Source organism: Calidris pugnax, unplaced genomic scaffold (assembly GCF_001431845.1).
Source record: "Calidris pugnax isolate Ruff unplaced genomic scaffold, ASM143184v1 scaffold362, whole genome shotgun sequence".
NCBI lineage: Eukaryota > Metazoa > Chordata > Aves > Charadriiformes > Scolopacidae > Calidris > Calidris pugnax.
Genome location: NW_015091135.1, coordinates 130,961 through 152,558, shown reverse-complemented (window position 1 = coordinate 152,558; position 21,598 = coordinate 130,961). Strand labels below are relative to the sequence as shown.

Sequence of the window (21,598 nt, the reverse complement as noted above, 5' to 3'; positions counted from 1 at the left end):
GCACGTGTTATCCAACAGTCTGAAGATCAATATTGCCTGCCTTTCTTGACAATTTGTATTCCACGGGCCTGTGGGGCTCACTGTCAATATCTGAAATGCAGATTCCTTACAATTACACCTATGTAATTACACCTTCTCAAAATAAGTGTGGCCAGTAGCTCCAGAGAGGTGATTCTACCCCTCTGCTCTTGTGAGATCCCACCTGGAGCACGGTGTCCAGCTCTGGAGGCTTCAGCATAGGAAGGACATGGACCTGTTGGAGTGAGCCCAGAGGAGGCCACAAAGGTGCTGGGAGGGCTGGAGCCCCTCTGCTGGGAGGACAGGCTGAGAGAGTTGGGGGGCTCAGCCTGGAGAAGAGAAGGCTCCAGGGAGACCTTGAAGCCCCTTCCAGTCCCTCAAGGGGCTCCAGGAGAGATGGGGAGGGACTCTGGATGAGGGAGGGGAGCCCTAGGAGGAGGGGGAAGGGTTTGACCCTGAAAGAGGGGAGATGGAGCTGAGATGTGGGGAAGAACTTGTTTGGTGTGAGGGTGGTGAGAGCCTGGCCCAGGTTGGCCAGAGAAGCTGTGGCTGCCCCATCCCTGGAGGGGTTCAAGGGCAGGTTGGAGGGGGCTTGGAGCAACCTGGTGTGGTGGGAGGTGTCCCTGCCCAGGGCAGGGGGGTTGGACCTGCATGGTCTTTAAGGCCCCTTCCAACCCAAACCATTCTGTGATTCTATGTAATTGTCTCTTATTACCGCTTGTTGTGAAGGACCTCTGTGCTTGAAATGTAGATTTTGCATTTTCTTATGATAACAGTTCTCACTTTTACCAGATTAAAAGCAGTTCTTACCAACAACCTATAATTAAATGCTGAGAGGCTTTTTGTGTGTTTACCTTCTTTTATTTCATTCTCTTCCTGAGATCATAAACCCCCTATTTCAAATTTCAGACCAGTGCTGTACTTACCGAGGTCAATAAGGATGGCATGTTGCTGGGAAGTGAGTTGTTTTAGGAGCTCTTTGTAAGGCGTGTCCTTTGGTTGCTGTTTGCTGGGAAACTGGTGTTTAAGATGATATTGCTCTGCCAGAAACTTCCAGATCTCCCCGCGGTGGTGACGTGGGACCCCTGAGAGAAGTCAGGGGTTAGAAGAGGGATCTGTACTGGTGCTAAGGGTTCAGCTATAGTTGAGTTAACAGGATTGAGGAACTGGAGATTCCTATCTGCTAGATCCATCTCTGTTATCTCCAGTAGACCAGAGAAGCAAATCAAACTACATTCTTACACTTCCTCAGCCAATTAAAGACATCAGCATCTTAATGGGAGAGATTTAAGATAGAAACAGGACTCACAAGTTTTCTGAGGGTTTCTCACTTACATCCAGTCTGAGGAGAACTAGAAGAGGCAGCGAATACCTGTCTCTGAAATGTTATATGCCTATCTCCCATTTTTCCATGTGAAGTGCACAATAGAGCACCACAACAGAATTAATTAACATTTTTCACTAATACAGCACTGGCACTGTTAGGAGTAAGTTTGGGGAAGGTAGGACACACACCTCTCAAAAGTATAAATGAGTACAAACAAGGTGCAATCTAAAGACTAGAGCAGAAGGCAGGTAATCAGAATGAAGTTCTGCTCTGTTTCTAGTTCTGCTCTGAGTTGACTGATACTTGTAAAAATGTTTTAAAGCTTGAATTTCCTTCTCTATAGAAAGGGATGACTCTACTTAACTATTTCACACAGGTAATGGCAGCCTTCCTTTCTATCTATATGCAAAGCTCTGAAAGTAACAGAAAGGTTAAAATGTATACTTTATTCAGCACAATACCAGGACTATCAAATCATCCACACAAGAAATCAATATATTATTGTTTGGGAAAGTATTCTATCTAATCCACAATGTACTGGAACCAGACATTACAGTTTGAACTAACTTACGGTTTAAAGTTTTTTTTGGAATGCTCTTTTTCTTTTATGTAACACATGGATGACAACAACAATAGGAGGAATCAAAATTAACTCAAGCATACGATTTACATGGAAAGGCAACAAAACATTAAGCAATTTCACTGCTTTCTATAAGGCAGGGCCTATAAGCACAGAAGGATGTGCATTTATCTCTGCAATACTTATTTTTACTACACTATCCTAATCCAGAGACAACTGCTTGAAAATGAAATGCTAGTAGAAATGGGTAATATTATTTTGGGAAACTTAGACCCACTTATTGGAAAAGTCTCCAACATGAAACACTGAGGGGACAGTCATGTTTTGGACACTGAACAAGTCAGGATCTCCTCTTCAGATACACATCCATAAGCTTCACTGGGGCTGAACGTGTCATATAGGGTAGAACTGGCTTAATAGTGCACATTTACAGCTGCAAAATTACACATGAATTAAAATTCCCTTTAAGGAAATAGTCCACTATTAAGTTTATCTCTATATGCTGCATCGTACATGTAAAATAAAATTTCCTACTTCCTAAATGAAAGATGCACTATATTTCAACACCTACTAAAACATAGGTCAACACTATCTATTTGTTATCCTAATTTAAGCCCCATGCTTACTGAAGCCTGCATTTCTTACCTCTTTGCCTTGCTTACTCAAGTTATTTTTAATGGTTTTGGTCTAAAATAGAATTTGCTAAACTCAATTTTAGTGCAGTTTGGATTTCTGTGTACGTATGAAACTTGACATCACTTTGCTCTAAGAATTTGGACACAACTGGGCTCCAGGGAGCAGAGCATAACGATGGCATCAAGAGGTTGGGATAATTTCCTCATCTCCTGGCTACTTCTATGTGCTTCTCATTAGCAATCCACCCTTAACCTACAGGAGTGGAAGGAATCCTGTGATAATAAACCTTCCTTATTCTACAGGGATTTGTGCTTGAGGGGTTCAGTATTCCTAGAAATCTAGACTTACCCGCTCATCTTAAATGGACCGTTTGGTTTAACTTGCTTGAATAATTGCACATAGGCAGGTGCAATATTTAAAATATTAAATTTCTGCTAGGGGTGAATGCTTGACACTTCCTTTACGCGTTGGAAAGCTTTGTATAGAGCTACAGAAAGCTCCTTGGAGTAACCACTGGCTACACAACACCGAGCAATAACCCAATTTCTTAGAACATTTAAAAACCATCCTTGGCTTACGTTCCTTTCGATGGAGAGGAAATCAGATTGCAACAACTGTAACAGACAGAGGTACTGTACTACTCTCCTGTAAGGACAAATATTACTCCAAAATGAGTACTAAAATGAATATTCCAGCTACTGCTGAAAGGGACCAGTACTTGCATACACACAGCTTGGTTAGTCACAACCTGAGGAACAGCTCTAGTGAGAACCTGGTTGTAAGGAGAGGTTAAAAGGTCACCTTATAGCTTCTGGAATACAATTTATCATTTTCAACATCTCCCAAATAACAAACTGTGCTCACCTTGCCCAACAGCGGAGTGTATTTTTTCTGCATCAAATTTAATCTTTGACCTTCCAGGTGTACTCAACATTTTTTCCCAAATCAAAGTCACATCTTTTAAGCACGGTGTGATTTCTTCGTAGTCGAGTTTCAAACGTCTGTTCTGCAAATTGTTTTCTGAAGCTGGGAAGCGACAGAACGAAGGCACTAATTAATATAATTTACTTTTGTAAAAATGGATTAATTTAACTTAGAAGAACAATCCACCAAAAATTAAAACCTATTAATTCTGAAACATCACATGTTTAAGCTTCTGTGATTGTGGTGTGTTTTGGTTGTTGTGGGTTTTGTTGGGTTTTTTATTTGGTTGGTTGATTTTCAGATTTATTTTGGTTTTAAGATATTACATGCAATATTAAATGTGCTTGGCCTGTTAAATTACCTTCCCTAGAGCTAGTCGCCTCTTAAATGTAAAAAAGCCTGACAGGTAATGACTCATGAAACAAACACAAGTTTTCCTAAATGATTTTTCAGGTTCCCAGCTCTTAAAAGAAATTAGACCCACATGAAATAAAAATACAGACCCAATATAGGAATCTGTTTCTTATGGCATTCAGCTCCATAGCAGTAATGACTAAATAGAAAAATGACTTTTAAAGGTGATCATTCACACGTCCATTTTTAAAGACCACATAAAAAAGAAAGTTCAGTATAGAAAATTACAGAACCCTGAACACAAATAGGACCATAAACGCTATATATACTCTCAAAGTGTTCACTGAAGAAATCAGAACAAGGGTCAATGTATAACTCAGCCTTATATTAGATGTTTTAGATGCATTGTAGTATTGGTGATTTTCTCAGATTACAATTTATAAGAATATTGCACCGTGATGTCATGTTATCTAAATGGGATTAAAAAAAATGAATCAATAGTCAGGAAAGGTTCAAAGAACCATGGCAAAAATGGAAATTAATTCTGTGGCTGAGTGTTAACTCCAAAGCTGCAAAGTGGAATGAGAATTTCAAAGGGACTCCTGGCAAAGCTTTTAGGGTTTGTTTCTGTGGGGTTTTTTTTAGTGCTAGAAAGTTCCTGGAAAAAAAACAGTTTATTAATGACATTCATCTAAACTGATAAAGCACCTTTGGGGACAGTGGATGAATTTGTGCAGGTCACGAGACCAAAAAAAAACAGAAGAGGGCTTTCAGCTCAGATTGAGAAAGAAGGTGCAGATGAGACAGAAAGACAGCTATTCTTAAAAGGCACAAAATGCTCAAAGAAAATGCTATCAGAACACTGAGACGAAGCTACAAAGAGAGCACTAAGGAGTGAAATAGAATTTCAAGGCCAGGTTGGATGGGGCTTTGAGGCCCCTGGTGGGAGGTGTCCCTGCCCAGGGCACGGGGTGGCACGAGATGGAGCTTTAAGGTCCCTTCCCACCCCAACCAGTAGAGAAGAATTCAGTTCCTGATAGTGATTGCACTGAATTCCTTGTCAGAGCTTCTAGACACCAGGCTAAAAAAACCCAGCCATGGAAAAACTAAAAGAGTACCAATTAAGATCAAGTAAACAAAGTGATTAAACAAAATAAGTGTAAATTGTCACCTACACTAATGAAAGCTGAGGGAGATGCTGCTGAGCTGATTTATCTGCACTTTCCTCAAATATTTTGTATAACGTTTTGTCCAATCCACTGCCAAGGCCACAAGAGGACTTGCATGGCAGTGGGATGTAATCAAGAACTCCACCAACCTTGTAGCTTCTGGTTTTCCTTCTCCATTCTGAGGAGCAGTATCTGCTGGATAATGGCTTTCTTCCACAGCTCCCGAAGCTCCCGGGGCGTTCGCTTCCTTTCTTCCTTCACTGGCCCAAAGGGGCCATCTTCACACACCGGTTCCAACGGGGACCTCGGGGGAAGTTCTCCCAATTCGGAGTAATCTTTAAAAGAGAGAAGCTGTTGTGAACTACTTGGATTTCAGAAATAGGTGGCTGAAGGGACACATTCTAAAGACTTCATGAATATACATATATATCTACATATACACACATAAACATACCTATTTAGGAGATAGAAATACCAAGCAAGGTTTCCAAATGACAGTTTTAAGCAGATTTATAAGCTACTTCCAGATAAGAATCAAGCCTAGAACCCTTTTTTTTTTTCTATAAGCTGATAAAACATTCTACCATGACCACGGCTTGCTAATCACAGCTTTACAAGGAGAGAACTAGAAAGGAAAAGGCAAGTTTGGGAAACTGCAAAAAAATCCAACCTACAGCTGACACTCAGCAGGACTCAAAAAGCAGATCAAAGGCAAACAGAGCACCCACATAATTTGAAGAATAATCACTAAACTGTGTTTAAACAAAGAAAACACACACCCTTAGCTGCACAAACACACCACCACCTAAGGCCATACCACGGGAGGATTACCAGTTCCTTGAGCAAACACAGGGACAAAGGGAGAGGGGAATCTGAGACATGTTTGCTCTCACTTGGAATTTTTAACCATGTCATAACCTTCTGCACCTTTTCTTCCGGCTCCAGATGATCTACCACAAAATGTCATCTTTTGGTCAAGCACGCAAATAATTCTGAGTAACTCTAAGTAATTCTAAGAAGACTGAAAACACTACAAAAGAAAGTGAACATTAAATAAGTCTCAGGCAAATTGAAAAATCTTTTCTTTTTCGAGAAAAGAGAAACAACACTGGTTTAATCAAGTTCTCAACATCAGAGGTGTAAGTTCTTATACTTTGTTTTCTTAATGCCTGCTGCAGTGTCACTGAATTTTGTTTCATACAGCTTCTCTGAAGGCTCAACAGTCTTTGATATAACCCGTATCTAGAAGAAAAATGACTCAATTCACCACCTTTAAAATGAAGGGTCAAACCCACCCGTCTCTTCCTACCAAATTCCAAATGGAAAGCATTTGTGACAGCACTTCTTCAGCCACATGGAATGGCTGTGAAATACCTCCCTGAGGACAAGCTCATCAGTTACACCTGCAAGAAAATGCTTTAAAAAAAAACCTTACTGCAAGAGAAACCCTTCCCTGGCCTCTCCAGCCAAGGACAAGCACATCAGTCTATGCTATTTCAAACAACTCCTGGAGAAAGGACACTCACAGAATCACAGTCTGATATGGGGTTGGAAGGAACCTCTGGAGACCATCTCCTCCAACCCCCTGCCACAGCAGGGTCACCCACAGCAGGTCCCACAGGAACGTGTCCAGGAGGGTTTGGAATGTCTCCAGAGAAGGAGACTCCACCACCTCTCTGGGCAGCCTCTGCCAGGGCTCTGCCACCCTCACACCAAACAAGTTCCTCCTCATGTTCAGATGGAACTTCCCATGTTCCAGTTTGTGCCCGTTCCCTCTTGTCCTGTCCCTGGGCACCACTGAAAAAAGCCTGGCCCCATCCTCCTGACACCCACCCTTGAAGGATTTATAGGTGTTGATCAGATCCCCCCTCAGCCTTCTCTTCTCCAGACTCAAAAGACCCAAGTCCCTCAGCCTTTCCTCAGCAGAGAGATGCTCCAGGCCCCTCAGCATCTTTGTAGCCTCTGCTGTCCCCTCTCCAGCAGTTCCCTGTCCTTCTGGAACCAGAGAGTCCAGAAATGGAACAATTACCCAGCATGGTAGCTCAATGGTCCATTTCTCTAGCACAGCTATAAAGATTCTGAATTAAACACACACACAAATTATCTCATTTCTACAAACTACCAAAATAAGAAGGTTTTCACCCCTTCAGACTCTGCCCCCAAAGCCACCATATATTGACTCACATGGTTCATATGCTGCTATTCTCTTCTTGTTTGCTGCAAGGCACTGGCCCAGCTGAGCTCAGGTGACTAATTAAGAATGGAAATGCTCACAGCTGTTGGCTTTTTTTTTTGCTTCTCTGAGTTTTGCCACTGTCAACCTCTTCCTCTCGAAGAGTCAGAGACAAACAGGGTGGGTCCACACCCACCCCTTTCCTTATACAACATCTATTCGTTTGTTACCGCAGGTAAATACAAGGGCTAAACATTACATATAAAAATAAATGCTACATTTTCAGCCAGCAGCACAAATGAAACCTTTGGAAAGTTGCACTCTGGATAGGATTGTGGATGCCCACGCGTTGGGGACCTGCAGCATTTCAGAGAACAACAAAATTCCTGGGAATGTCAATGAGGCAAAGGATAAATAGTTGTCACTTTAATGGCAATCACCATTTGTTGCAAAAAGAAGTAGGAGAGAGTGACAGCAGCATTCCAAAACACAGCTGGTTCTGAAAAATATCAATACACTGGAAGAATCATAATTTTATATTTATCTTAAAGAAACTGGGAAACATTAATTTTATCTTTTTTTTTCTTTACAGGTAAATAGAAAGACTTTTGTGGGCTAAGATCTGCAATTATAGAAGAGGTTTAGGTAAATGTCACCAGGTAGAGAAGGAAAACACCCTTGATAATCCTCAACTTGTGGTGATGATTAAAGGAATGTTATTTTGATTTAATTGTTGGTTTTGATGCATGCCCTATACTGTCAACTATGTTGTGTGCATATAGTAGCTTTCATGCCAATCTTTCTCAGGACAATTCTGGTAGAACTGCCTTGATTTGCTTGAATAAAAATAATTACTTAAAAAAACCAAACAACATCTCGAAGGAAAGTTTTTCATTTTCTCTAAGGCTGCATTACACGCACTAACATTGCCATAAGAAAGTGGAATTAATGAAAATGGTCATCAAATTAATGCAAAAAGTAAAAGTGATCCAGACAGATACACCCTTACCCACCCTACACTATCTGTAGTTTATTCAATTCTTAAAGCATTCAATATGGAATGCATGTAAACAAATCTCTTCTCACCCTACACATCCTTTCAGTGGTTTATGGATCTCCTTTAGAGTCAGATACTGTGGTTTTATGCACGTGTAGATGCATTAGAAAATAGCAGAGGATCTACAGAGACAGTTTATGGTTACCCACCTGCAAATAAAACAGGCTGCCACAGCACATGGAAGGAAAAGGATTAAATACATTGCATTCCTAAAGCAAGAATGAACACATCCAAGACCTAAAAATCTTTCTGGTTTTAACACGCACATTCTGTTCTCTCAGTACAAATTTTGTGGCTTGGTCTTCAAGTAAAATATCACTTTCTAATTTATTGTGGGTGTTACTTCTTGTCCTCCAGTGGTCAAACTTACTGTGGCAACACCTGGAGCACTCCGAAGCATTAATTACTCAATCCATGATCCTGCTCCCGTTTAGGCTGCAAATTTCTTGTCTCTTGCTGACTAACCTGATAAGATCAGTATTTGCTAAAAGAAATTTCACTCACAATGCTTAAGGCTATAAAAGAAAACAGAAAGGTTACAGAATTCTGAAGAGTTATGATTATCAACCCTACCTCTAATGCTCTGTGGGACACTCCTAGGCTTGATTTTGCCTCCCAAATGGCAGCTCTTTTTCTATCTTTTCTTTCCTCTTACTGTTTGTGGACATCTAACAGAAAGTCTAAAGTCTACTCTGATAACCACATCCCCAACCCGCCTTCCTTCCCATCTCCACGCTGGCGTGTAGCAGGATGTAGAGAAACCCAAACCAACCCGTTTAACTGCTCATGTGGCTCATCTAAAGTTTACCAAGTTGCATCAGCTGTTTGGCTGGTGAAGGAGGTGGAATGTGCATGGAATCCTTCAAAACAAAGTGAAAAAAACCCAGGTATTTTGGTAAGTCAGCACAAACCCACGTCCATGAACATACAACGAGGTGATGGACAGACATGCCACCCAAGATCCACAACAGACAAGAGTAGAAATGCTGGAACAAGAAATTGTGTTTCATTATTCTGCACAAACCATCTGGAGAAGAACGGAGAAAGCAAAGATACACAACAGAGCAATTCAACCGAACGCAACCGGGAGCTCACGTTCCACTGAATCAAACTGCCACGTGTTAAAAACCAAACAATTCACAGCCTTCAAACCTTTCTGAGATTAGTAAGTGCACTCGAACAGGATCTGGAGACTTCAGCACACACAGAAAGACTGTTTCCCCGTTCATCTGCCAACGGCGACACCTTTTGTCAACTCATATTCCACATTTGACCCATACTCCTCTCAAATACCTTCCTCCATAGAAAATTTCACTTCCATAATGTTGTAGTTCTACCAGCCCACCACACTTCTACTCCTTACGGTTCAGGATTGTGCAGGTTGACTCAATTTTATTCTATTATATCACCACATGGGTGATTTTCCATTTGAAGTTCATGCTTGGACCACCCTGCAGAATCACTCCTCTGCACGTTGCACTTCTACAAGCCCGTGGGTCCAAACTAAGAATTCCTTGAGGAACATCACTGGGAAAGCCACCAGCTTCCCTGTACTTGTGAGGACTTGTGAAAAGATGGCTAAAAACTACAGTTGTGACTAAATCAGACGGTATTTGCCTGGTAGTGACATAAACAGGAAATGTTATTCCCTCCAGAAGAAGCTACAATAAACATAGAGCATTTACTGGGACCTGTGGAGGACGTTGAGGCATTCTAATAGTGAGTTATTAAAATGTTGCCTTAAACCTTATTTTTTTAGGAAATTTCATTTGTAATTGACTAGGAAATAAATTAATTGATCAATAGTTTCTTTTTCAATCTCAGTGTTAAAGACTTCACAAAAACAACAACAAAAAAAGGAAACCCACTAAGAGACACCACACACACAAAGTAAAAAACATTACAAGTGACAAACCCACCTAAAAGCCTACATTTTAAAAACACTCTTTCAGAGGCACTTAGTCTAACCAACCTCAAACACCAAAAACAAGAAGACAAGATTCATCTTTGACTAGAAACTGCAACGCTTCACTTTTTATAGGAAGCTAAAAGGGAGGAGGCTCAAATATAATACGGCACCGCCATCCTCGCTACGGAGTTGTTCACACAGGGCTCTCTAAATGCAAATTTATTGCTCACATCTGCTCCCCAGGGGCAAGAAGTCAAGCAACATATCCCTATTTTATATATATATATATGTATATATATATATATTTATAAATACAGTGAGAACGCATATGGAAGAATTCCATTAAACATTTTATATTCTGCATTATGCTGTTTTTCTTTGTTGCATTTCACAGAACCACAGAATGATGTGGGGTTGGAAGGGACCTCTGGAGATCATCTCCTCCAACCCCCTGCCACAGCAGGGTCACCCAGAGCAGGTTGAACCAGGGGAGGTTCAGACTGGATATTAGGGAAAATTTTTACACGGAAAGGGTTATGAAGCCTTGGAATGGGCTGCCCAGGGAAGGGGTTGAGGCACCATCCCTGGAGGGATTTAAAAGCCAGTTTGACATTGTGCTGAGGGACATGGGTTAGTGATGGTTTTTATCAGAGTTGGGTTGATGGTTGGACTTGATGATCTTAAAGGTCCCTTCCAACCTGGACAATTTTGATTCTATGATTCTAAATAGTCTGGTACGAAGCACACGCTACAGAACTCAGCTGAGATAATAAAAGAAATTTAATTCCTTCTGCAGACCTGGATTATTCTAGTCCATAGTTCTACATTCCAGCATGGAAAGATAAAATAAAAGTATCACCTTTTCTTCAGAAAATACTCGGTGATACGTTTTTTCCCCCAGAACTCATTAGAATAATACATATAAAAATATCTTTTTCCCTGGTTCAGTTGATACAAATGGAACTACATTACATACAAAGCTGAAAAATAAAAACTCAAGAGCTGATGAACTTGGCACGACCAAAATGTAGGTAGAAAACTGCAAAGAGAGTACAGATAGAGCACCGGGCAAATACGTCCACTCGGTAGACAAAAATAGTTTACGTTTTGCAGGCTACATTCACTGACAACCTTCAAATCAAGCAAATAACCACAGGCTTTACCATCGTATCGGCCGGGAGAATCACATGCTTTCTGAGGGGTTGCCACTCTCAGGAATATCTGTTGCCTCCAGGAATGCCGCCGTGTCCTGACGGGGCTGTCCGTGCCGCCGGCGTGCTGGCCGTGCCTGGACTCATAGTCACTGAAACCATGGAAGACAGAAGGGTTTGTGAGTAGTGACACCATCTTCAGGGAAATACACCACCACCAACCATCAACTACTGCTCTGCACATGCTGGGTCAAGCTCTTAGTGAGAGGCAGGTGCAGCTTTGGGGCAGCAGGTTTATACAAGGCCGCAAACATCACTTAGATTCACCAAAACAAGGTCCCTGGCAGCTCCGTGCAATCTGCTTTCTCTAGTTTTAATTGATTTTCAGCTTGCTTTGCAGCAGTGTATTAAACACAGGCATGAAAAACGCACACGCTGTCACGTGTCTTCATCACTCTGCTATTTAAATGCCATCCACAAAGTCTAGCAATGGTTCACAGGAGACACAAAGAGCTGTTGGTGCCTTTTGTAAGTACAAATCAAGAAGCTTTATAAACACCGACCAAATTTCCAACCTTCTGAGAACTGGGCAGATAACATACTCCTGGCCAGCACAGCCTTGGAGCAAAATTTTTAACCTTTGTGTTGACAGGTCACCCTCTGAAATAAGCAACAAACTTGGGAACAGTGGCCAGAAACCTTGGGTGTTACCCCCCAACTACATAAAGAGGTTTTAATTCAGAATATTAAATGCAATAGTGAACAGCAAGGCTGTTTTCCTATTAGAAATCCCACTAATAAATTTACCTGTTACATTTTTAAACTATTGATTGCTTTACTCCAACCACAGGCTAAATGGTAATTACGACATCAAAATGTCTAAATTGTGCAATCTTTAAGTGAGTCTGGGGCAGCTCCATCCTTTTGAGAGCAATCACATGCAGAAAACATGCAAGTGAACTCTTGCACAAATCAGGGTTTGCAAGTGAGAGAAGCATTTGAAAATATTTCAGGCAAAGAAACTTTAGAAAAAATACAGTTTTACCTCCAGGGTTTAAGAGAGAACCCTACCTTGTCGCGCTCCTAAAGTCAGAGGTGTTATTTTCATCTACAGGAGCCAGAAATTTTAAGAAATTTGGCACAGAAGAGGAAGAATGAAGCTTTTTCCTTAAGGCAGTACGGTAGGAGATGCTGAGAGTGCAGTTGGGAAAAGCAGAGTTTAGAACAAAGAAGTATAAATCCACAGAATAAAAATAATACACACAGCTAAGTTTCAAGCTAAAAGCGGCTAAATCCTGAAGGTCCCAATATCAAGGAAACTAAAGTCAAAACTGCTAACAAAGTGCTACTCTGAAATACACATTTCTTTGGGCAAACTAAAATGTTCCAATATAAATAAACGTACTTCCAGTAAAGTTATTATTTTTTGCTATATCCCCAGATTTTTTAGTGCATGTTCCAAGTAAATCCAAGTAATTCCTTTAATCCAATAAGAACTGACGCCAACTTTATCATTGCACGTTTACTTAAATATCAGTTTCAACAATTGACTAAGCTTGGGGGGAAAAGGTTAGAAAAAGCCAACACTGACAATCATTGTGCTGGTAAATATGAACTGGGGAAGGGGGGGGGGGGGATACTCAGTGAAAATCACAACTATGAGTTTAATCTTCTGGATTCAAATGAGTCTAATTAAAATGAAGAGTAAAGATGACGTTGTAGACTCATATTTCCTCCCCTGAGCTATTCTGCACTTCTGAGGTGAGGCGAAATGAAGAGAGATGCTGGCTACTACTCAGCAAATACAACTGGAGGAGCCGGTGAATTGCGGTTCTCAGTTGGGTATTTCCTCAGGATAAGAAGAATCAGCACTTCGGGGAAATGGGAACTCTTCACCAAAGAGAATAAAACCAGGAAACCTTCACCAATGAGAATAAAACCAAACAATAAACAGCAACAGCAAGAAAACCTGCTTGTCAATGCCAACTCGTTGGCAGCGCTTCCAAGGACGTTTGGTATTGTTAGCCTTTTGAGCTAAAACAAGCGGTTTTATCTCCAGGGGTTCAGAAGGGGTTTCACAGCTCAGATTTCTAGGGAGCAACTTGTTTCAGGTTCTCAGGGAAATGATGGGTGAATGGTGTCTATATGGAATTTCGTTCTGTGAAGGGAGGCGCAGAAAAGCATCATTTGATACTACAGAATCACAGAATGATGCAGAGTTGGAAGGGACCTCTGGAGATCATCTCCTCCGACCCCCTGCCACAGCAGGGTCACCCACAGCAGGTCCCACAGGAACGTGTCCAGGCAGGTTTGGAATGTCTCCAGAGAAAGAGACTCCACCACCTCCACCGCCTGCACTGGAAGGGCAGCCTCTGCCAGGGCTCTGCCACCCTCACACCAAACAAGTTCCTCCTCACGTTGAGGTGGAACTTCCCATGTTCCAGTTTGTGCCCGTTCCCTCTTGTCCTGTCCCTGGGCACCACTGAGAAAAGCCTGGCCCCATCCTCCTGACACCCACCCTTGAAGGATTTAGAGGTGTTGATCAGATCCCCCCTCAGTCTTCTCTTCTCCAGACTCAAAAGACCCAAGTCCCTCAGCCTTTCCTCAGCAGAGAGATGCTCCAGGCCCCTCATCATCTTTGTAGCCTCTGCTGTCCCCTCTCCAGCAGTTCCCTGTCCTTCTGGGACTGGGGAGCCCAGAACTGGTCCCAGTGCTCCAGATGGGGCCTCCCCAGGGCAGAGCAGAGGGGCAGGATGACCTCCCTCCACCTGCTGGTCATGCTCTTCCTGATGCCCCCCAGGATGCCCTTGGCCTTCTGGGCCACAAGGGCCCATTGCTGGCTCATGGCCATCCTGTTGTCCACCAGGGGCTCCAAGGTCTTTTTCTCAGAGCCGCTCTCCAGCAGGTCAGCCCCCGACAATACTGCTCAGAGTAACCAAGACAAATACATGAACTGGTGGGTTGGGGTTTTTTTATTTGCTAGTTCTGGTTTTGGGGGGAGTGAAGGAGTGTGGGTTTCTTTTTTAATTTGTGGGTTTTGGTTGCTTGTGGGTGTTTTTTTTTGTATCAGCTCTCCACAGTCCTGCTCTTTCTCGCCTCATTTAGTGAACTTAGTCAATTTGCCTTTAATGTCAGGCAACAAGAGCCTCCGGGTGTGTTTCTGTGTCCCCGTGATCAAAGCAAAGCAGAAGGGAATGATTCAGGAGGGACAGGGGGAGCTGGATCCCAGGTTGTTGGCAATCCCTCCCTGCCAGGATGGAAGCAGTGCTGCTGTCTGCTGCATAACAACAAGTCGCTTCCCAGCAACTGGCTCTAAAGAATGTCCCACCTGTCTGGAAGAATCTTATTTATTAAACTCCCCAAATTACATCAGTGGCATCTCTATATTCAGTAGCGGAGCAGTAAAAGGGTTCCCTCTGCTAAAAAATCTATCACCTTCGGTCTATATTAAATTATTTTAATTATTTACACTACGCAGCTTCATATTTATGACACGGTAAAGCAAGGCCTACTCCGAACTAGGTACAGGAGCTAGCTCACCTCTTTTGTGCAAAATGCCCGCTTTGTTCTCCACTGGAATTATGCCTTAGGTATTTAAAGAAGTTGGGCGAAGAGGCCGAGGGGTTAAGACGAGTTAGAGTAGGAGAAGGCGCGAGATGACCAGGAGAACTTTTGAGATTCGCCGCCAGACGCGTTCAAACCGTGCAGTGGGATTTTCCAACCAGAGCGATGGAGTTGAGGTAGCCCAAAGAACACCACACAGTAAGACAGGAAAGGAGAAAGAGGGGGGAATAAAAAAAAAAAAGTGAAATCCCTTCTCTAAGCTTCGAAAGGGACCTGGCATATAGAAATGAGCCATTTCCTATGTTTTTCAGGCAGTAAGAGGCTGAAGATTTTAACTCAATCAGCCAAGTCCCAAATAAACACTTTCAGGCTTTAGCAAGACATTTTAGCATTTATGACTAAATTTAATCTCCACAAAACCTGTCACTGACACACTCCTTTCTTCTCCCTCCACTTGGTTTCTGCGTTGAAGTCAGGCGTATGATCAATGGAAGTGAAATGCTACATGAAGAACTGAATTTATTCACACTTTAGAAACAATTTCTGAATTGAGGTAAGCTGTTCAAAAACACTCATGAAACATACAAGTCTATGATTCCAGTGATTTTTGAGAACTTTACTTCTCTTATAGAATCATAGAATGGTTTGGGTGGACCTTAAAGCCCACCCAGTGCCACCCCCTGCCCTGGTCAGGGACACCTCCCACCACACCAGGTTGCTCCAAGCCCCCTCCAACCTGCCCTTGAACCCCTCCAGGGATGGGGCAGCCACAGCTTCTCTGGCCAACCTGGGCCAGGCTCTCACCACCCTCACAATAAATAATTTCTTTCTAGTATCTAATCTAAATCTTCTTCTAAGTTTTTCAACTCCCCCCGGTTCTGTACATTTGCTATGAAAGGGGACCAACAGTGATTTATTTGGGGTTTGAATTAGCGAGGGCACACTCAGGTCTCACTAAAAACCACATGATCAAACCCAAATAGAAACAACTAAGGAAATGAAAAATACTTTTAATTTCTAGCTGCATTCCTATAGTGAGATAAGAACCAGTTGAACAAGCAGCTACAAGAATCAGGGCAACTCTCATGATGGGAACAGCCCAGCAACACAAGTCCTAAACTGCACTACAAAAACATACTAGCATTTTAGAATTTAAAAGGTTCAAATAAGGGACAAAAAGGCAACACAGGTTATGTTTCCTTTCAAACACTGTAATTTCTCTTTTTTTTTTTTTTCCACTGTCATCACCCATTTCAGGCATGTTTGTTTACTGCCCTGCCTCCTGCAGGGAAAAATGAGCTGGAACACATACCCATTTCCTACTGTTTAATTGTGTAAATGAGCAGTTTTGGCAGCAAAACAGGAGCCCATGGTCAGAAATGTTTCCATAGTAATTGGGAAAAGCCAGATAGAAGGAGGGAAGAAAACTGCCATGAGGTTAAGAGGAGACTTTAGAGACGTAGAGGCAGGCTTTGGAAGGAGGAGAGCTTGGAGAATATTAGCGTAAAGGCAAGCAATGGCTTGTTTTTGCAAGGAAAATCTACACTGAAAAGCTCAACAGGAGCCTCACCTCTACCAACAATTAGGCCAATTATGTCAGTTTTGTGCATTACTTTAAAGCCAGACATGAATTCAACAACTAGTAAGGTTTTCAGCATCACAAATGCTACTGGATTTCTCCTCTATAAATACACAACGAGAAGTAGCATTTTATACTGCTCGCAGATTAAAACAACAAAGATTGCAAAATATAACTGAATGGAGACTAGAAGTGTTTTTAAACAGAATACCTGCAAACCTCCACAGAGCAAAGCACTGCTGTGACACATTTCTTATCCATTAAGAGGACATACTGGGTACACAATTATCATCCCCAAATATGCCTTCAGAAAGGAAATCATAGCCTGCTTGTAGTAAGTCTTACTTTCTGATGTGAGGAGTCTCTGTGCTCACTGAGTGATACCTCATGAGTTTCCTCTGGGGAAGAGAGGGCGACGTTTCGACGGGCACCAGAGACTCCTGGCTTTCTGTTGGCAAATGGCTCAGGGTGTTTGCTCGCCTCCGGAAGCTTTGCTGAGGTAAGGGAACAGATTGCTCCACAGGAGAATCATCTGCTTCGCTGGAGAGGTCACCTGCTGATCCACTGCTCCCAACGGCGTTCTCTGTAGGAAGGCTGTCCTTCTCCTTTTCACATGGTGGTGGTTCCTAGCAGTGTGAAAAACTAAGGTTTAAAATCAATCTTTAAGGTGAGGTCCCGTGTCATTACTCACACCCCATTGAGACCTGCTTCAAAATTGCACATTTTTATCATAGAATCATAGAATGGTTTGGGTTGGAAGGGACCTTAAAGATCATGCAGTTCCAACCCCCCTGCCCTGGGCAGGGACACCTCCCACCACACCAGGTTGCTCCAAGCCCCCTCCAACCTGCCCTTGAACCCCTCCAGGGATGGGGCAGCCACAGCTTCTCTGGCCAACCTGGGCCAGGCTCTCACCACCCTCACACCAAACAAGTTCTTCCCCACATCTCAGCTCCATCTCCCCTCTTGCAGGGTCAAACCCTTCCCCCTCCTCCTAGGGCTCCCCTCCCTCATCCAGAGTCCCTCCCCATCTCTCCTGGAGCCCCTTGAGGGACTGGAAGGGGCTCCAAGGTCTCCTCGGAGCCTTCTCTTCTCCAGGCTGAACCCCCCAACTCTCTCAGCCTGTCCTCCCAGCAGAGGGGCTCCAGCCCTCCCAGCACCTCCATGGTCTCTTCTGGCCCCCCTCCAACAGGTCCATGTCCTTCCTGTGCTGAGGACTCCAGAGCTGGACACAGTGCTCCAGGTGGGATCTCATGAGAGCAGACTGGAGGGGTAGAATCACCTCCCTGGACCTGCTGGCCACACTGCTGGGGATGCAGCCCAGGATGGGGTTGGCTTTCTGTGCTACCAGCACACAGAGCTCGTATATATCACGATAGCTCACAGGAAGAATCATCTTTGACGTTTTATGTCTTCATCATGAATCATTTAGGTCAAAAATCACAGCCTCCATTTTAAAGAGAAAAAGTAATTTTGAGAGTAATTGCGTTTCAGGGTACATTGAGTACCACTCAGGAGAAAAGGGGTCAGACTGGGACAGACAGGTCAGGTTTGGGTAAGAGCAACAGTGATGAAAAGGTTGACATTTCAGAGTATTGTACGTTTAGCACCACATCTAACAAGATCACACCCCTCTTGTCTATCTGAATTTCTCCCCAGGCTTAACCTACTTTCCTCGTGCTGCTGAAGGTACCAGACGTGGTGCTGTCCGAGTCCCCAGCACCAGAATTGTCCAGGGGCCCTCTGGCTTTACTGCCCTGGGAAGAAAAAAGCACATTTTAAAGGATCCTGGGGAATTAAGGGATTCTGCTGGGCAATGGTGTGACTTCCATGATATGTACATAATCACATATTGCACACATGTACTATAACTTCTATACAGTATACATCTATACTTCTATAAATATATATATATATACTATGCTTCTAAAGTACCTCCTGTATTCCAAACAGGAGATTTTCACACTAGGTACTTCTTACCAAAGTACAAGAAACAAAGGAGGAGTCTATTACAAAGGATTTAAAACCATATTAATTTAACACACAGCAAAACGTAATTCCTGGTATTGTCATCTCCATGCCTACAAATCAGAAAGCATAAATATTTTTGTATAATTTATTCAAAAATGTTTTTGTATAATTCCTTTGACTGATGTTTTTGTGTAACGAAGAGAAATACCAAGAAACCTACTGATGGAGTCTCATGTGCTAACACAACTATGGTACCTGTATCTTCCTAACTTAAAATAGTGCCATTTTTTTAATATTCTGAACTTAAGGCTTATGTTGCCTTCAAACTGCTATTCCAGGGAAAATAGAAAATGTTATCAGTAGTGACTGTTCTCACCTTGAAGCTCAGACAAAATGTTTCACCTCAGATCTGATCAAAAATCAAGATTTTCCATCAAAGTAGGCGTGACAGTGAAAATACAACCAATATAGAGCTGTGCTTACGGGAACCCAGCTTACGCTGGTCAGCACAAACTGCCAAATAGTAGAACAGTGATTTATAGTAATTATTTTTTGTCACTACAAGTCTCAAGTCTACGAGCCAATCAACTGGACTAGATCCTGCTTCAATTTAGCTGTTTGTTGATGAGAAATGAGAACAGGCAATTTTTGTTCCTTAATATCTGTTGTTTGGCATTCTGTCACAACTCTCTTCTCTCTGAAAAAAGGGAGGTGGTCTGATTTTTTAAATCCTTTGTCAAGCAGAAGTCTTTCCAAGTTCCCTATTATTTTCCTCAGACTTTTTCCACGTGATGCGAAACAAAGAATATTTGAATGAGAAGACACTCTGCAGGTTTAAGTGGTGCTTAAACTTGATATCTGATTTGTTTTACTATCAGCAGATATTTTCAGTCATCTGTTTATTATAAACATTTTTATCTCTCTTCTTGGGGATCACTCTTACAAAGGAGCCTGAGTTTTTCCCACTAACAGGAATTGCCTGACACTGTTCACAAAGAATTTTACCCGATGTGATATTGTATAAATGCCTTCACATTCTTAGTGTCTTCTGATGTTCTTTACACTCCTTGCCTTTAAATAACGCCGAGCATTTACAAGTTCAGATACCCCATTACTCATCACTAGTAAATAATACCTCATTAGAAACACGTAGTCATTTCCCTAATAATTTCCTTCTCCATAAAGACAAGTGAACAATCGTAAGTACTTTTCCAATTTTCTAAATCAGAGAAATAAAACAGTGGTTGTTTTTCATAAGTTCTCAACTTCATATGAATTTTTTGAAACACCTATATATGCTATTTTTTTTCTAGTTATTAGTTCACTTCTTCTAGGATTCTCTGTACCAAAGCCCTGCTTTGTTTTGTCTCCTTTTAACATATACACTCAAATATTTTTGTCACCATGCCTTTAATAACTACGTGGCTACAACCTGGTAGGATAAGAAATACGACTTTTCTATCACTTGAAGAAATAAAACAATGAAATTCCGTTCCGGGGCAATAAACGTGAAGATACTTACCCGTGATAAAATACTTTCAAATGATTCTGTCAGAGATCTTTTTGCTTTGTTCTTTAACATATCTAATCTGAACCTCGGGGCGCTGCTGGGCACCTCGTTGGCCGCGTTCTCAGCAGGGGGTTGGGAAGGCTGTAAATGTCCAAAAACAAAAATGTGAAAGACAGCAGGGAGCAGAATCCCAGGGAACAGCCAGCACAAAGACCTCTGTAACCGAAGTCAAACCTTTCTCCCTGGTTTTTCCTGCCTTGTTCTCTACTGATACTAAAGTTTAACAAACTGTCCTGACACAAGAGCAGGAAATCTCTGGAAGGAAACGCGCTGAGCGTAACAGCAAGCTTCAGAAGAATTGCCATTTTGATAGGGATTTGTGTGTGTGTCAACAATTTAATGCCAAAATTCTAAATGTTTCAGTGTAACAGATGAGCAATTTCTCATGGATTTATTTTTCTGCAGCCAAGAAAATAATCAAAATTGATGACGCTCGTAATTAACAAGAACTCTCAAGTGTCTCCATTATATTAAAATGGGGCTTTCCAAGGGCCAGGAAGATGTAGAACAATCTAATTCTTCTACGTATTTCACCCGATGAAACACTTCCACCTTAAAGCTAAATGTCTATTGAGAGTTTTGCTTCTTAAATAAATATTTCAGTCTGTATTCAGAGGAGGGTAGCGAATCCAAAAATGATACTACAATGTAAATAATTGCCATCCAAACCTAACACCTGCAGGAGAAAGCAGAGCAGTTTTCAGTGTTATTTTTTGGGGGGGGGCGGTTCATCTTTAGGGTGCCAGGCACCTCCCTACCCAACCCTAATTTCAGAGAGCTGAATGCTTCATCTATGGGCAGCTGAAGAGCTCATCATCACCATCACCAAATAGTCTAGATATAATTTTAAAGCACCTTATTTCCAGTAAGAAGACCAAGTAACAGGCTTCTGTGTTTTCTTTTTCCCTTCACTCACCTCACCCTCAAAGGGCAAACCAGACGCTGCCTGCTATTATGTTCTTATGAAAAGGCATTTATTTTGAAGGTTGTTTTTGTTAAGTAAGATCCATGTACTAGTATCACATTTAATTTTTTTCCTCCCCCGATTTAAATATTTAAAGAAAACCCCCAAAAAGGTTACGAAAAACAGAAAAGGGAATACCTATGCAGAAAAGAAGGGAACATGGATGGGGATGTCATGGGTTAATGATTGCTGAGACAAATAGCACTGCCAGAGTACACGTTCAAAGGTATCTGCTATTACACAGCTCTGGAGATAAATTAGCATATTTACTCTGATAAGACAAATGATGGACTGAGGGCAAGTCAGCCCTGCTCTTAGAGCACTGCCATCTTTGCAAGTGTCAGATTAACTCATTTTGGTGGCAGGAACTGAGCAAACAGACCTTAGGAATTTCCAAATCACACCGAAGATGTATTAAGATATTATCTTGCTTCTTATAATCCCTATTTCCAACAACTATTTGATAATCAGCTGGCATTAGCTCAAATAAAAATATTTCAGGTATGATGATAGAGGACCCCAGGCAATGTTTCCTTCCTGTCCTGCCATAACTACAATACTTTATTCTTAAAAACATATTTCTGGTGAGATGCCCAAGACAAGAAATCAGAGAAGGAAATAGGCCAAGTTTTCTTCCTGCTTTCTCAGGGAG

General features: G+C 42.0%; 1 protein-coding gene across 5 annotated transcripts in view; it reads right to left on the bottom strand.

The window, feature by feature from the left end:
• TBC1D1 (TBC1 domain family member 1) overlaps window positions 1-21,598 on the bottom strand; it is a 60,552-nt gene that overhangs the window by 12,221 nt on the left and 26,733 nt on the right. Inside the window, exons 8-16 of one of the 5 annotated variants that reach the window (XM_014958547.1) lie at window positions 19,935-20,063; window positions 18,112-18,198; window positions 16,787-17,067; window positions 14,839-14,967; window positions 12,370-12,489; window positions 11,311-11,450; window positions 5,158-5,343; window positions 3,426-3,587; window positions 945-1,103 (exon numbers count right to left, since the gene is read on the bottom strand). In XM_014958547.1, the coding sequence (XP_014814033.1) occupies window positions 945-1,103; window positions 3,426-3,587; window positions 5,158-5,343; window positions 11,311-11,450; window positions 12,370-12,489; window positions 14,839-14,967; window positions 16,787-17,067; window positions 18,112-18,198; window positions 19,935-20,063 (1,393 nt within the window). Of the gene's footprint in view, window positions 1-944; window positions 1,104-3,425; window positions 3,588-5,157; window positions 5,344-8,811; window positions 8,959-11,310; window positions 11,451-12,369; window positions 12,490-14,838; window positions 14,968-16,786; window positions 17,068-18,111; window positions 18,199-19,934; window positions 20,064-21,598 lie in introns of those variants that run through there. The other 4 variants (XM_014958548.1, XM_014958549.1, XM_014958550.1 and 1 more) reach the window with 4 other exon arrangements.